The sequence below is a fragment of the Zingiber officinale genome, chromosome 4A (assembly GCF_018446385.1).
Source record: "Zingiber officinale cultivar Zhangliang chromosome 4A, Zo_v1.1, whole genome shotgun sequence".
NCBI lineage: Eukaryota > Viridiplantae > Streptophyta > Magnoliopsida > Zingiberales > Zingiberaceae > Zingiber > Zingiber officinale.
In genome coordinates, this window is record NC_055992.1 from 322488 (window position 1) to 338526 (window position 16039).

At 34.9% G+C, this 16039-nt stretch overlaps 1 protein-coding gene and 1 pseudogene across 2 annotated transcripts; both read left to right on the forward strand.

The window, feature by feature from the left end:
- The first annotated feature begins 292 nt into the window (after positions 1 to 292).
- LOC121969078 lies at positions 293 to 9589 on the forward strand (annotated as a pseudogene).
- A 1187-nt stretch (positions 9590 to 10776) lies between these two features.
- Positions 10777 to 15235, forward strand: LOC121969144 (protein MANNAN SYNTHESIS-RELATED 1-like). Of its 2 annotated transcripts, none has more exons than XM_042519078.1 (6): positions 10777 to 11191; positions 12630 to 12753; positions 12861 to 12931; positions 13374 to 13459; positions 14003 to 14582; positions 14717 to 15235. In XM_042519078.1, exons 1-6 carry the CDS (start codon positions 11090 to 11092, stop codon positions 14993 to 14995), a joined length of 1242 nt encoding a protein of 413 aa, XP_042375012.1. In that variant the 5' UTR covers positions 10777 to 11089; the 3' UTR covers positions 14996 to 15235. The 2 variants fall into 2 exon arrangements, with proteins under 2 accessions (XP_042375012.1, XP_042375013.1); XM_042519079.1 differs by having other exon boundaries at positions 14736 to 15235.
- The last annotated feature ends 804 nt before the right edge of the window (positions 15236 to 16039 follow it).

The following is a 16039-nucleotide window of genomic DNA, read 5'->3' on the forward strand; positions in this document are numbered from 1 at the left end:
AGGTGGGTTTCCTTTCTTGTTGACCAATGCATGTTGTGAAGCTTGTGTAAACCTAAAAGGTGTATTTTTGGTTGCAGTGGTAGGTCCTGAATCTTATTGAAATACTGTAAAGTTGAATTTGTATATTTACTTTACCTTTTGATGAATTGTCGTTATTGGAAATAGGTTTTATTGTTTATTAGTTTGACGGTCACTCTATTTCTCGCCAAACAAGTTCGTCTATGTGAGTTGAATAGATTTGCGAGTGTAGATCAACAAAACACAAGCTTTTTTTGATGTCTTCAGGGCCTAAATGCGTTCAGTGCTTTTTGTCACTGCCCTGACTTGGGTATGACCGGCTAAAACTACAACTCAAATATAACATATGCATATATATGATAGATGTGTTGATCATATTGCATTTTATCAATGTATTGTCGTGATTTCCCTTTATACTGTACAATACTGTTGGATGAGTCAAAAAATCTACTATGGAAATCCTAAAGGAACCAATGAACAAAGTGATGCATACGATCAAGGTGTTAGAAAAGGCGCCCTCAGATTGCTCTTGAATTCTGCAAGGAAATATTTCTTTATTTAATTTACAACATCCATCTAAAACTCATCTGATGTATGATTCCGTATTGTCAGGTTGTATTGGCCGTACCCAATGTATCAAAAGTTGGGTACAAAGTAGTCTTGGCGATCAACAATTTGACCCTGTTTGTTTGCATGGCTACCATTTGCATCATAGGCGTTCGGTCCTCAAAAGAATTTCATTCTTTAGAACAACTGAGACTGACTACAGAACCAACCATTAGAATTGTTTCTTCGGCTTTCTTTGTAATTCTCACTTTTCCACTAGCTGTGAGTATCACATTTTCTTACCTATCACATGTTTTCGAAGCGATAAATTATGTTGAATTCTTATCATTCTTTTTCAATCGATTGTATACAGTGTTCCTTTTGCTGTAACAATACAATTAATTGCTATAATGTGGAACGAGAAGGCCTTTCATATTTGTTACATGCATATTGATATCTATCGTTGTGAGCAACCTATTAAACAACTACAATTTGATAATGATGGTAATTAATTGCTAAGATCTCATATTCATGTTGATGTTTTAGGTGATTGTGGTTGTGTTTTCGTCAGATATTGGGCATGTACTGGGTGATACAAAAGATCATACATTGCAGGTAAAAAAGAATTTATAGTTTTCATGCTTTAACATTATATTTACAACTTAATTTTAGTTAACTTGATATGCTAATTAATTAACACAGCATTTATAATTAAGGGTGGGAAAAATATCAAAATTTCAGTATACTATCCATATCATACCGATTTCATCGGTATACCAAAAATTTTGATACGCTATAAACTATATCAAAATTTACGATAACCATATCAGTATGACATTTATTTCAAAATTTTCAGTATACTGTGTCGACATCGATTTTTTATACTAACCGATATGAAATTTAACCATACTGAATTTCGGTATACCAAATTTTCGGTATACTAAAAATTTATTTTGGTACGATATACGGTATAGAAAAAAATTTTCGATATACCATCGTATTTATCATGGCCCTCGATGGCCTGCATCAATAATGTATTGTTTGAGATTTTGGCTATTAGTTTTTTCTAATAATACAGTTTAAGTAAGCTAGATTCTTTCTAATTAATATTGAGAGTACTCCAACAACGTGAAATCATACCATTTGACATAATTAATATGTATAATTTTAATTTGCGGCATCTAGCTCTAGCATTTATGGTCGATCTCTCAAGTAAATATTTACTTGTTTATATATTTTCATAAAATTTTATGCTAAAATATATGTATCAAGTTAAATTGAGTTACGTGTGTGATAAGTCATCATGGACCTAACACAACAAATGTTATATTTGGCACATGGAAGGCAGTGGGAAATATCTTGGGATATTTATCTGGTTCTAGTGGGATTTGGCACAACTCTGAACCAAACTTCATGAGTCTACTTAGTTAAAACAAATTATCATCACAAATCAATACTATTATACAAAAACTAATCTTTCCTAATTTTTTATTATTATTAAAGGTGATTTTCTTTCTTGATGACCAATGCATGTTGTGAAGCTTATGCAAACTTGAAAGGTGCATTCTTGGTTGCAGTGGTAGGTCCTGAATCTTGATGAAATATCGTGAAGTTGAATTTGTATATTTACTTTACTTTTTGATGAATTGTTGTTGTTGGAAAGAGGTTTTATTGTTTATTAATTTGGCGGTCACTCTATTTCTCACCAAAGAAGTTCTATGTGACTTGAACAGATTTGCGATTGTAGATCAACAAAACACAAACTTTTTTGGTGTCTTCAAGGCCTTTAAGAATTTGCCTCTTGAAATGCATTCAGTGTTTCTTGTCACTCCCCTGACTTCGGTATGACTGACTAAAACTAATTCAATTATAACACATGTATATATACGATAGATGTATTGATTATGTTGTATTTTATAAATGTAATTGTCATGATTTCCCTTTATACTATACAACACTGATTGGATGAGTCAAATAATCTACTATAGCAATCCTAAAGGAACTAATCAACAAAGTGATGTTTACAATCAGAGGTGTTAGAGAAGGTGCCCTTGGATTGCTCTTGAATTCTGTAAGGAACTATTTCTTTATTTAATTTACAACATTCATTTAAAATTCATCTGATATATGATTTGATATTGTCAAGTTGTATTAGTCGTATCATCTTTATCGATCGCACCAATGTGTCAAAATTTGGGTACAAAAATTAGTCTGGGCGATCAGCACTTTGACCTTGTTCATTTGCATGGCTGGCATTTGCATCATAGGTGTTTGGTCCTCAAAAGAATATCATTCTTTAACTCAACTGAGACTCACTGCATATCCAAACATTAGAATTATTGCTTTGGGTTTCTTTCTGATTCTCTGTTTTCCACTAGCTATGAGTATCACATTTTCTTACCTATCACATGTTTTCTAAGCGATAAATTATGTTGAATTCTTATCATTCTTTCTCAATAGGTTGTATACAGTGTTCCTTTTACTATAACAACACAATGAACTGCTAATGTGGAAGGTGGTCAAGGTTAGTTGAAATCACTAACTACATATTAAATTTCACCATGCACTTCAAATCGCTCCCCCCATCGCCGCCGCGCGCATGCTCTCAATCAACATCCTTCGTAGAAATCTATGTTGGAGTTTTGAACATTTCAATCGTTATTCCTCATGTGTGCTCCTTATGCTATTTTAGTTCAAGCTATTTATCTGAACTACAAATTTTGTCATTTTTCTTTGTAGTTAGTTTTGAATTGTATAGACCTTTTGCTAACTCATTGCTGGATGCTTCGATTCTGAATAGATAATTATCATGGAGCCTGCAACAATATAACCACAAAGCCATACTATGGAAGATAGAGCATGTGATAGCCAATTGTCAGTCCAAAACAGATGCAAGTTAGGGATCGACCATTCGTAAAGGTACATGAGTCGTAAATATCAAGACTATACAATAATAATGTGCGCTTGTTAAACCTGGACATAGGCCGTGAGCAAAGAAAGTTGCAGCCGAGCCATATTGCACCCCACCAGCCACCATGCAAGCAAAGACGAGCCTTGTCAAGATGATGTGCTTCTCTGCCACTGCCAGGGGCCCACCGTCATAGGCTTCTCCGGCATGCACTGGGATCTCCAACTCACGGCCTCACCCACTCGCGTCAGATCGTCCAACCCCGGCCATCTTCAACAATGATATGCGTAATGACAATAACAAAAATTAATCTTGAATTGATTTCAATAAATTGAGATTTATTATATTTGGCATCACAATCAAAATCAAGATCTACAGGAATCAAATAGTAAAAATAATACTTCCAAATATATTGTATTTACTATGTTTATAATTGTATGTTATATTTAATTTTTCTATTATTGTTTTAACAATCTGTAAAAATAAACATATTGTCTTTAGTAAATAATAGATCAAAGAATTAATTCTCTATTCTATTTCTTTCTTTTATTTATTAGTTCAACGTGTTCTCTTCATCCCAATTTTCCTTACAACAGCTACAGTAGTTTCTAGATGCTGGTTTAATATCAATGTCTACAGTGCAACAACCTCGATAACTTCAACGACGACAACAATAACTTTGGCAGCAGCTTTTCTTCTCCTTTCATAGACAACTCTTTTTCGTCGATGACAGCAACTTCGGCAATGTCAATCATAGTAAGGCAGAGTTATTATTTATTCATTTTATTTTTTTCCCCCTTCCTCGTTCTATAAAAAAACCAAAAAAAAGAAAAGAAAAATGAAAATAAAAAGCTAAAAATGGAAAAAAAAAAATAGAAAAAAAGGGAAAAAAAAAAAGACTTCTTTAGGTTATACTGAGATCCCTGCACCATGACAAAATATCTCTTTTTCTTTTCATATGGTTCCTTCTTTTTCTGTTAAACTTGACAATGATAACTATCAACTATGGAAATTACAATTTCTTCCATTATTTTGTGTTCATAACTTATTTGGTCATGTTGATGGTACTTGATCCCCACCTTAAAAAGATGATTCATCCTATGTTATTTGATTAAGAAGGATCAATTAGTTTTACTTGGTTAATCTCATCAATTACTGAGTCTATACTACCCATGCTCGTTGGCCTCAACACCTATTGTCAGGTTTGGAAAAACCTTGATCATTCTTTTGCATCCCACTCTCAAGCACGGGTTCTCCAACTTCATCTATAATTACAGTCTGTGCAACGAGGAGATGCCTCTATCAATGACTATATACAATCAATCAAGACCATTGCCAACAACCTAACTGCAATAGCGCATCCCATCTCTGATCTAGAACTATTAATGTATGTTCATGCAGGTTTAGGTCATCAATATAAACTCCACAACCTGATCAACATAATCAGCCTCCTCCCCAACATGGTCATCAAAATCAGATTGGAGGTTTCAGAGGCCAAGGTCAAGGTCGAGGGCGTTGTCAGATTTGCTTCAACTATGATCACTATGCTCAAACTTGTTATAAAAGATATGATTCAAATTTTTGAGGAGGACCTGTATCATCAAATCAACCCCCTCCCTCATCTTAGCAATCTAGTACTCAATCATCTTATTTTGGAGCATTCTCACTCTTCATCCCTCGTAATTAACGTTATCGATTTTTGAAATCCCAGGATGACACCGAATTCTGAAGCGACTCATTATGTTACACCGAAGTATGATATTCTTACAGAAGCTTCGCCTTATCATAGACCTGACATGGTACAAATAGGCAATGATCAAGTTTACAAATTGCTCACATTGGAAACACATTCTTTCATTCATGTGGTCGTACTTTTTGCATGTACAACACTCTTCATGTTATTTCTATCACTAAAAGTTTACTTTTTGTACATCAATTTACTCTTGATAATAATGTCTTTTTTTGAATTTCATCCTCATCATTGTCTTGTAAAGGATCTCGCGACAGGAACTATTCTACTCCAAGGGGATACTAAAAATAGTCTTTATCATCTTCAACTCACCTCTCTCAAAACCTTTATTGGAGAATGTACGGATAAATTCTCTTGGCATACATATCTTGGTCATCCGTCTCTATGTCTTGTTCGGGATTTTATTAATCATTTTGGTTTACCAACTTCTTTAGCGTCATCATCCCATTTATGTGAAGCTTGTGTGAACATAAAATCTCATAAACTACCTTTTGCATCCTCTACTCGCAGCTCTAATTTTCCTTTAGAAATTATTCACTCTGATGTATAGGGTCATGCTCCTATTCTTTCTAATTAGAGTTTTCTTTACTATGCTATTTTTATTGATAACTTTAGCAAGTTCACTTGGATTTTTCCTATGAAAAAAAATCTGATCTCTTCGATATTTTTTGTCATTTTTAAAAGCATGTTGAGCATTATTTTGATCGTAAAATACTTTCCCTTCATTCTGATTGGGGTGAAGAGTATTAAGCAATTCATCGTCATCTTACTTCCTCTAGCATCCTCCATCGAATCTCTTATCCCGACACTCCTGAATAAAATGGATCCGCCGAAAGAAAACATCGTTATGTGGTTGAAACTACCTTAGCTCTTCTTAATCATGACTCAGTTCTACTTAAATTTAGGGATGATGTAGTCCAAACCACAGTCTACCTTATCAATCGTTTATCCACTCTACTACTTCAAAACAAGTGTCCCTTGGAGAGACTTTATAATCGTCCTCCAGAGTACTCTTTCTTCTGTATTTTTGATTGCACATGTTATCCTTGACTATGACCTTACTCTAAACACAAGTTAAACCCTTGCTCTTAACAATATATTTTCCTTGGTTATAGTAATTTGCATCATGAGTACCATTGCCTCCATATTTTTACCGGACAGATATATATTTCTCGACATGTTATTTTTTATAAATCTCATTTTCCGTTTGTAGTTGCTATCTCAGATCCTCCTTCAAATAATCAAGGAACCTAGCTAATATCACTAAGTAATATACTAGAATTCTCACAAATTGCTTCATCAGAACATATTGAAAGTACAAGGGGTGATGATATCTTGGGTCCTTCTCCATCTTCACAAATTACTGTAGACTCAGCGGCTAGTGGTAATCTACTCTCTAGTTCTTATTCCAATCTGAATGACCACTCATTTCCAAGTAGCTCTGATAATGATACTCCTTGACGAATGCTTCCTTTAAGTGATATTTATGCATAGTGTCGACTAGTTTCCACTTGTTATCCTCTTCCACGTGCTCTTATTGCTTCTTCAAATTTTATTGACCCTTCTAACTTTACACAAGCAGTCAAAGATCCAAATTGTCGTGCAGCGATGACTACAAAGTTTGATGCTCTTTTTCTATAAATACTGTGGGCTCTAAATAGGTTTACCGGATTAAGTATTGTGCAGATGTATCTATTGAACGTTACAAAGCTAGCATTGTTGCTAAAAGCTTTAATCAACAACTAGGTAATGACGTCAATGATACTTTTAGTCCAATCATTAAAATTACAACTATCAAATTGCTACTATTTATAGTTGTTAGCTCCAATTGGCCGATACGATAATAAGATGCTTCCAATGCTTTCTTTCATGAACAACTTGAAGAAACTATTTTTATGGAACAACCACTTGTATTAATCCACCCGCAACTTCTAACACATGTGTGTCAACTTCAGAAATCTCTATATAGTCTTCAATAAGCACCTCGTGCATGATTTCATCGTCTATCTACCTGGCTTCATACTCAAGGATTTTCTAACTTAAAAATTGACTCTTCCCTATTCTACAAATGTAACGATGAATTTTCAATATTTGTTCTTATTTATGTGGATGATATCTTAATAACTGGTAGTGATCAAAATGATATTACTACTTTACTCCATCTTCTTCGTCAAGAGTTTTCTATTCAGGATCTTGTCAATGCTTATTTTTTCCTTAGTATAGAGTTTCTTTCACATTTTGAAGGTTGTCTTCTTTCTCAGAGTAAATATATTACTGGACTTTTACAACGAGCTAAAATGTATGGTGCATGTCGTATCTCCACACCAATCATTGAAGGTGGTTTCACTACAACTTCATGCTTCTCTTCATTGGCTGACCCCCAGATCTATCGAAGCATTGTTGGTGTCCTACAATATGTCACCATTACACGACCCGATCGATATTATTTTTGCTGTGAATCGTATCTTTCAATTTATGCATGCTCCTACTAAATATTATTCGGAAGGTGTTAAGAGAATTCTTTGATATCTCAAAAGTACTATTTTACATTATCTTATTTTATATCATCAATGCTCACGAGAGTTGATTGTCTACAGTGATGCAGAATGGGTTGAATCTCCCGAAGATAGAAGTTCTACTAGTGGATATGTCATATTTCTTGGGCGAAATCTTATTTCTTGACTTTCAAAGAAGCAACCTATAGTCTCTCGCTCAAGTACTGAAGCTGAATATAAAGCGAATATAAAGCTATAGCTAACGCGACGTCATAAATTATTTGGCTACAATCTCTTCTTTCGGAATTACACTTTTCCTCAACTGCTACACCCAAAATCTAGTGTGATAATATTGGAGCATCTTACGGAAAATCATATTTTTAATGCTCATACCAAGCATGTAGAGATTGATTTTGATTTTGTTTGTGAGCGTGTGGCGACTCTGATATATTTACCAAACCATTATCTAGACAACGTTTAATCAAGTTAGCACTCAAACTCAACATTCAGGCACTCCTGTTGAGTTTGTCGAGGGTAATGATAATAATAGAAAATAATCTCGCATTGATTTTAATCAATTGAGATTTATTATATTTAGTATCACAATCAAAATCAAGATCGACATGAATCAAATAGCAAAAATAATACTTCCAAATCTATTATATTTACTATACTCATAATTGTATGTCATATTTAATCTTTCCTTATTTGAACAACTTGTACAAATAAATCTATTGGTTTTAGTAAATAATCGATCAAATAATTAATTCTCTATTCTATTTCTTTCCTTTATCTATTAGTTTCAACAATGCGTGGGTTGGAATAAGGAGTTATACTTGTATAGCACGTGAACGGTGGAAGTGCTAGCCAGCTATTGTTTATCTATCAAAAATGGAATCGATGACAACTACACCATCAATCTTCCTTTTTTTTTTTTTTTTTTGTGATAGTATGAAAACTAAGTTAAAATTAGAATAATAAAATAATTATCAGTTTGATATATCCAATACATGAAAGAAAAAATAACAATTGGTGCAACCATACATGAATATTAAAATGATTATAAAATTGTAACTCCCTCTAAATTATAACTCTCCTGAATTATTAAGAATATTTTTTTGGAGTAATTATGTGATTCTCTCCCTCTTTTTCATATATAAAAAACTGGGTTAAAATAGAAAACAATAGAGAATTAATAAGCAGATAATAAAATCAATCAAAAGTGCAATCCAAGTCAAACATGGATCAAACAAAATAGAAACACAAGTGCATAATATAATAAGCAAGAAGTCAGAATAGTAGCAAGCATAAGTCTCAACACAAGTCATAATATCCAAAATAGATAAGTCATCAAATCAGATGTAGGAGGAGGTTACTAGTAGTGTGGACGCATCGTGACCATCATCTCTCGTATATCAGCACTCATATCGGTGGCAATGCCTTCGAGACTGGTCAATCTGTCCTCTGTGGTTGGTGGAGGTGCTGGAGGTACATACTAATGTCTGGTCTATTATGTCTGGGATTTCTTCAAGTCTCGGTTAAGGTGGTTCTTATCTTCCATATAAGTGCCTCTGAGGACCAATTTGGCTAAGTAGAATGCCTTAAACCCTATCATGGCACGACTTGTTAAGGGCTGAATATAATGTTACCACGATAGATATCAATCCTGAATGATGCAAAGATGGAGGTTAAAATATGGCAATAAGGCATAAAGATTTGATGATCAGAAACAATGTTCGCATGATGGATTATGGATATGAAAATGTGTAAACTTAGTTTTATGTCCATGAAGTTTTGCCAAATTCTCGTAAGTAGGAGATTATCAAAAGCTTTGCTGGATTCTCAGATGCAGGAGACTACCAGAGGCTTTGACGGATTCTCATAGGCAGGAGACTTGCTCGGGTGCACGGGATTCTCATCGGCCTACATGTTTCAGAGCATAATAACGGAGTGGATCAGAAGCTCTATTAGATTCAAACCCAAAGGAAGTGGTGCGACCGAGTCCAAAGCCAGGAGGGAGGATGTCTGTCCACATCAACCTGAAACCAAGGTCCAAAAAATGCCCTTCAAACCATCTCAATCCAATAATTGCCTTTGACGGCACCCCACCATCACAATTATTTGATACATCAAGCAAATAATACCATACAAAACACACATTTATTTTTGATGCATCATATTGGAATCAGAGGAGAAGAAGAAGACAATAACGACTAATCAATTCAAGATAAACTTCCAGAACCAATTCATGTCAGGAGTCAAAACTGAATGCAGCTTGTTACAGGGAGTGAATCATGGAGAGATTGTTCGTTGGATTCTTCAACAAGGTAGAAATTGGATGGCTAATCAATAGATTATTACAACGATTTTAATTAACTTTCTCATTGAGCTAAGGTGACTTTTATTTCAAACACTAGATCATATTGTGGCTTGTCAACAATTGTCTAAGTATGTCTTCTTTTCTATTTAAACTTGTTATATATTATATGTATAGGGGTCCACCACGTGATGACCGCAATGTAAATTAATTGGATTTAAGTAAAATTTCAATTATGTGGTGGAGCAACTCATGTAATCTATTATAGATCAACTCACGTCGGTTGCACGTGAGCTCGACCACATGATGCGGGTCTCACCAACCCGTCTCACCGACACGTTATGTGGGCTCCCCGCCATCCTGTTCCTCCTCACACGACACGAGACAGCGAAATCTTAAAAGACTGTTTTTAACGAGGAGAGGAGGGAGAGGAGAGCTGATTTGGCTTCTAATCGCAGTCGCTTTCCCCTTAATCGATGCAACAATTCCGCCGCATTTCTCTCCTTAATCACCCGCCCACCAATCACCACGAGCATTTTCCATTATTTTCAAACTTTTTTCTTAAAATTATATAATTTTCGAATATTCAATTCATTAATAAGTATTAAGATTTTAACAGTCGATTATTAACCGTCAATGTTAATTGGGTAAGAACAATTAGTTTGAAAAGGAATATCGATAACTTTGTGAAGGAAAAAGAAAAATGTATATAAAAAGTTTAAGGCAAAACCAAATTGCCAGCAGTCAGTCGCTTGCAAGTTGCTCTTTTAGCTGCTCGAGTGTCGGTAGGGCGAAGCTCGCCCAAAAGCTCCACATAGGGCGACTGACTCCGCGCTCTCGTTCCATCTTCTCCTCCTGTTTCTGAACTCTGGTCTTTCTGTCCTTGTCCGGATCTGAGCACCAGCGGCGAAACTTCGCTTCCATTTTGCTCCTCTCTTGATATTGCCCAGCAGATCTCTCGCGTCTTCTAATTATTATTGTGGTTGAATTAGCCTGTTGTTTGCTCCCGCTTTCCCTTTCTGCTTTTGCGTGTGGTGGGAGGAATTTGTTGCGCAATGGCGGTGGATGCCAGGCAAGTGCTCGCCGGATTCCTCACCATGGCCATGTTTGTCATGCTCGGCAACATGATCAAGAGAGACCATTTTGATTCCGTTACGGTAATTCATGGAAATTATCTTCGTAGTGTTCTTAGTGTTATATGACAGTAGATTTGTTGATCTCGTGTCCAAGGTTGTACGTTTTTCACTGATTCATATTTATTACTTGTTACGAGGTTTTAGCATGCGTACTTAAGTATCATAGTAGAATTTTTATGAAAAAATAAAAGAAATTGGGATTACTTTGAACTTTAATGAACCGGATCCCCTTTTGTAGCCCCCTGCTTTTCCCTGATCTGGTGCTCTGCAGTAGTTTTGTGCATTACAACTACATTTTTTTTTTTTTTTTAATCCTTTTCCTACATGCTGAAACTTGGATCTTAATTCCATTAAGGAATATTTGCAGTGAATTACCAGCTAGTAGCAGTAAGTACACTTTACACGTATTGCAGTAGTATATTTAAATCTAATTTAAGCAAAAATAATTTAAGCTGTGATTATGCCAGCAAGGTCAGTGGAACCATTCTTGATTTGTATCAATTTTGTCATGATAGACAGGATCCGCTGTTAATTTTTTTCAAGGTAGGTGTGCAAAATCTTAGAATTTGCTTTGTCACGTAATTTTGTCAGTGGAACAATCTGATCAATGTGAGCTTATTTGTTAATTGTCTGTAAAAAAAGAACTTCTGGTCCTGAAAGATTTCACTTTTAGACGTGCATTTTCTAGGATATGCTTGCCTTTAATGATCTTTGGATTTGCTTTCCTTTTGCTTGTGTGAGTCAGAACTCAGAACTGGATTTTTACTTCACTTCATTATCAATACAAGATTCCCTGCTAATTGATAATAGAGAGCATGTGAATATGCATATCTTTGTTGCACCATTCTGGCTTTGAAATGTATTGTATCCTATTATCTTCCATTTTCGAACCTCATATGATACCTTCTGAGAGAAATGCATGATTCTATGATGCTTGAGATATTCAGACTGGTCTAGGCAATAAAGATATTGATGCTTAAAGACATTAAAGGCATTTGAACATGATTTAAAAAAAATAATAATGTTGAATTCTGATATCTTATTGTCTTTCTCTTTGTTATTTTATCCTTAATGTGTATGTGTGTGGTCAAAGGAATAATAATCTGTATACCTATTTTCCATTTGAAATAATATTTTCTGCATTAAACAACTCTGCTGCTATAAAATTAAATGATGTTAACATCAATTTTGTTGAGAAGGGAACAATATAAGCCTAAGATATCATTGTTATCTCATTTCACCTTTAATGTCCTTGTTATTTTTCTAATTCTTTCTATTTGTTCCTTATTTAGTGCATGAAGTCTTACATAATGCAAACACACTATTGAGTTATTTGTTTTCCTCTGATCCTCTGAATTACTTACATTGGCTCCTTTGTCATGTTTCCATAAATCATTTATATGTATCCTAACTATAGATATTTTTTCTGAATTCTTTTCTTGTACTTGCATATGTTTAGGTAACTGTGCAAGAAACATCAATCATACAATTTGATGCATTAAAGGAAGAACAGAAGTCTCTGAACCAAGCCTCTACCGAGAGCATCCAAGAACTTAAACCTTGCTGGGCCAAGCCAGTTTCAAGTAAGTTAATGGGTCTCAAGATTCTTTGGTATGCTAGATGGAGTTTTGTACTCTTCATTAATAGTGGGACCATTTTTTGTATTTCCCCTTTGGATTTCAATTTGCAGAAGAAGTAGAGCAGTCTAAAGGTTACATTACATTTTCCTTAACTGGAGGTCCTGAGCACCATATCTCACAGGTATGGGACTATAATACAATTTGTTGGTATTGACAAAGCTTATATAAATGAATAACTGTTATTGTATAAGTTTTTGGTTGTTGACTCAGACAAGTTAAAGTTTAACGGTATTGGTTCATTTTGATGAAACATTCTCCAAGACAATTATTCATTAGAAGTCTTTTAAGGCTTAAGAGTTATGCTCGATTCTTATGTTGCATTGTCTATCTTATCTTACATCCTTCCGAAGTTTCATCAGTTATTCAATTCTCTTGCCAATAGAAAGATAGTGTGTAACTTCGCTATGTTCCTCATGGTAATGATTTTATTGGATCTTGTTATATTCAAGAATAATATGATGGTCAAGTCATTTGCTCTGATAAAAAAAAACACCAAGAAAAGCTAAGATTTGTATGGATTAAGAAAAAGTAATTTCATTAATCTCCTAATTTTTCTTGGTCAGGTCACTGATGCAGTTGTTATAGTGAGGTATTTGGATGCTACCCTAGTGCTTCCTGACATCAGAGGAAGTGAGCTTGGTCAAAAAAGGTTACTTGGCAACTTTGTCATTGCTTGTGTTTCCAAATCTCAACTCTTATTTAACAGCTTATGGGCACATCAGCATTTTCTGATTCTAAACCCAAATAAACCATTTTCCTTGTCACTGATCTAGCCATGACTAAAATCTGAGATCATAATCAGTTTATATTGTTATGGATACAAGCAAAACAAACTAAATCTAGTGACTTGAAAGTATGCTTTTTCTCTGAAGTTAACATTGGTCGGATGATGAGAAGCTTATCCATAAGTGAACCTTATGATTGCGGATATATACTACAGAATTTCATTGCTTTAGCATACATTATGAATGACTACTCATTCCCTGATGACTTGTTTAGGCCACAAGCTCACTAGTAAGGCTAAAGTTTCTTGTTTTATCTCGCACTTGCAATAGGTGCAATTATTGCTTTTAAAGATGAATTTTAATCTATTTTAAGGTACATCAGGCATCAATCTTCCTCCAAATTGATGCGAATTGAGATCTACTTTTTCCTTGGTTCCCTAAGCTTGACAAATTTTACATATTTGCAGGAATTTTGAAGATATGTATGATGCTGATAAGTTCATTGCAAGCTTGGATGGTGTTATAAAAGTAGCAAGGGAGCTTCCTGCTGAATTAACTGCTGAAAGTCCATCTGTTGTCAAAGTACCCAATAGGGTTTCAAGAGAATACATAGCCAACAATGTTGAACCAATCTTCCAAAGAAATAGTTATTTGAGACTTACAAGTGTCTTCCCAAAAATCAATTTGAAAGGAAATGGCAAACCAATTACCGATTTGGATTCAACTGCTTGCTTGGCTATGTTTGGAAGCCTTGAAATGAAGCGTGAGATCTTGGAAGTGGCTGAACGAATGGTTGAGAGACTAAAAATACTTAGTCGCAATACCGGAAGTCAATTTATTGCAATTGACCTCAGGGTTGATGTGCTAGAGAAAAAAGGCTGTAAAGAAAAAGGAAATGGGAAAAAGCCTTGTTACTCTCCTCTGGAGATCAGTGACTTTTTAAGAAAAGTTGGTTTCAATGCAGACAGCACAATTTACCTTACTGAGACTTGGTGGCACGAAAGTCTCAATCCCTTGAAGGAGATGTTTCCAAAAACTTATACGAAGGTGAGTTGCAGATTTGCCAACGATTTATTGCATTCGACACAAAAATTCAAACTTCATTCCCCTTTTTTTATCGAGGAGATTTAAATTTCATGAGTTTGAGCTAGAATGTCTATTATGCCTTCGTGATGTTACAGGATGATCTAATACCTGCAGAAAAGAAAGGTCAATTTCTCCAACCAGGAGCTGCAGAACTACAGCGAGCTCTCGACTTCCAAATATGTTCCAAAAGTGATGTGTTTGTGCCGGCCATCTCTGGTCTGTTCTATGGGAATGTAGCCGGAAAAAGAATAGCTTCAGGCCGCACGCAAATACTTGTTCCATCCAAGGTTTCCAGTTCCTCTCCCGTTGCAACTGATTTCATCTCAACTTACGTATCCAAGAAGAACCATCTTGCATATTCATGTTTCTGTTAGTTATTTGGAGCAAGAACTTCTGAAGCAGCAAAAAGCTTGTTCTGGAATCGCTTCTAATTAGCTTTTCTTCTTCGTATTGTGTTTTTGGTCCTGAAAGGCAGAGGGAATTGTGTTATTTAATGCAACTGCCACACTATTCGTGTCGACTATGTAAAATAAAAGGTCATAGAGTTGTTTCGATCAAATTTAAAATCACAATTTATCAAATGGGAACATTCAACTTTATCGAGTTTTAGAAAATATTTATCATTTTTTATTTTAATATTTTGGAAAATTTCTACAGATCCTAATTTTGTAATTATTTATTTTAGTTTCTAACTCTATAATTATTGTTTATTGGTTTAGATTTTTTTTTTTCACCGCACTTTTACGAGCAGGATCCTTTGTCTGCCTTCAGTGTAGGGATAATAAACGTGTAGAATCGAGTCGAACGGTATTAAACTCGAGCTCGGTTCGTTTAAGTTATATTCGGGCTCGAGCTCAAATCGAATTTTTATTACAAGGTTCGAGCTCGACTCGATTTGGAATTATCAAGCTCACGAACAGTTGGAGCTCGGCTCGTTATTAGCTCGATTATCATAGTTAACGAGCTTAATTTATTAAGCGAGTTCGGACTAATTTTCGGACTCATTTTAGAGCTCGTTTTTTTTGGCTCGTTTTAAAACTCGTTTTAAGGTTCGTTTTAGAACTTGTTTTTTGACTCGTTTTAGAACTCATTTTTTGGCTCGATTTAAGGTTCGTTTTAGGGCTTGTTTTTTTGACTCGTGAGCCTACAAACGAATATGTTCGCGAGCTCACTAGCCGAATATCCTTAAACTCGAGCTCGGCTCGATAAGATAAACGAACGAATTTGAACGAACTTTTTATCAAACCGAGCTCCGAATAATTGACGAACCGTTTGATTTATTTACATCTCTATTTCAGTAGATCTGATTCATCCTACTAATTGAAGAGATTTAATGGTCTTAATTAGGGGTGTAAATGAGTCAAGCCGCTCGTGAGCTATTCGAAGCTCAATTCGATAAAAGCTTATTAAGATAAACA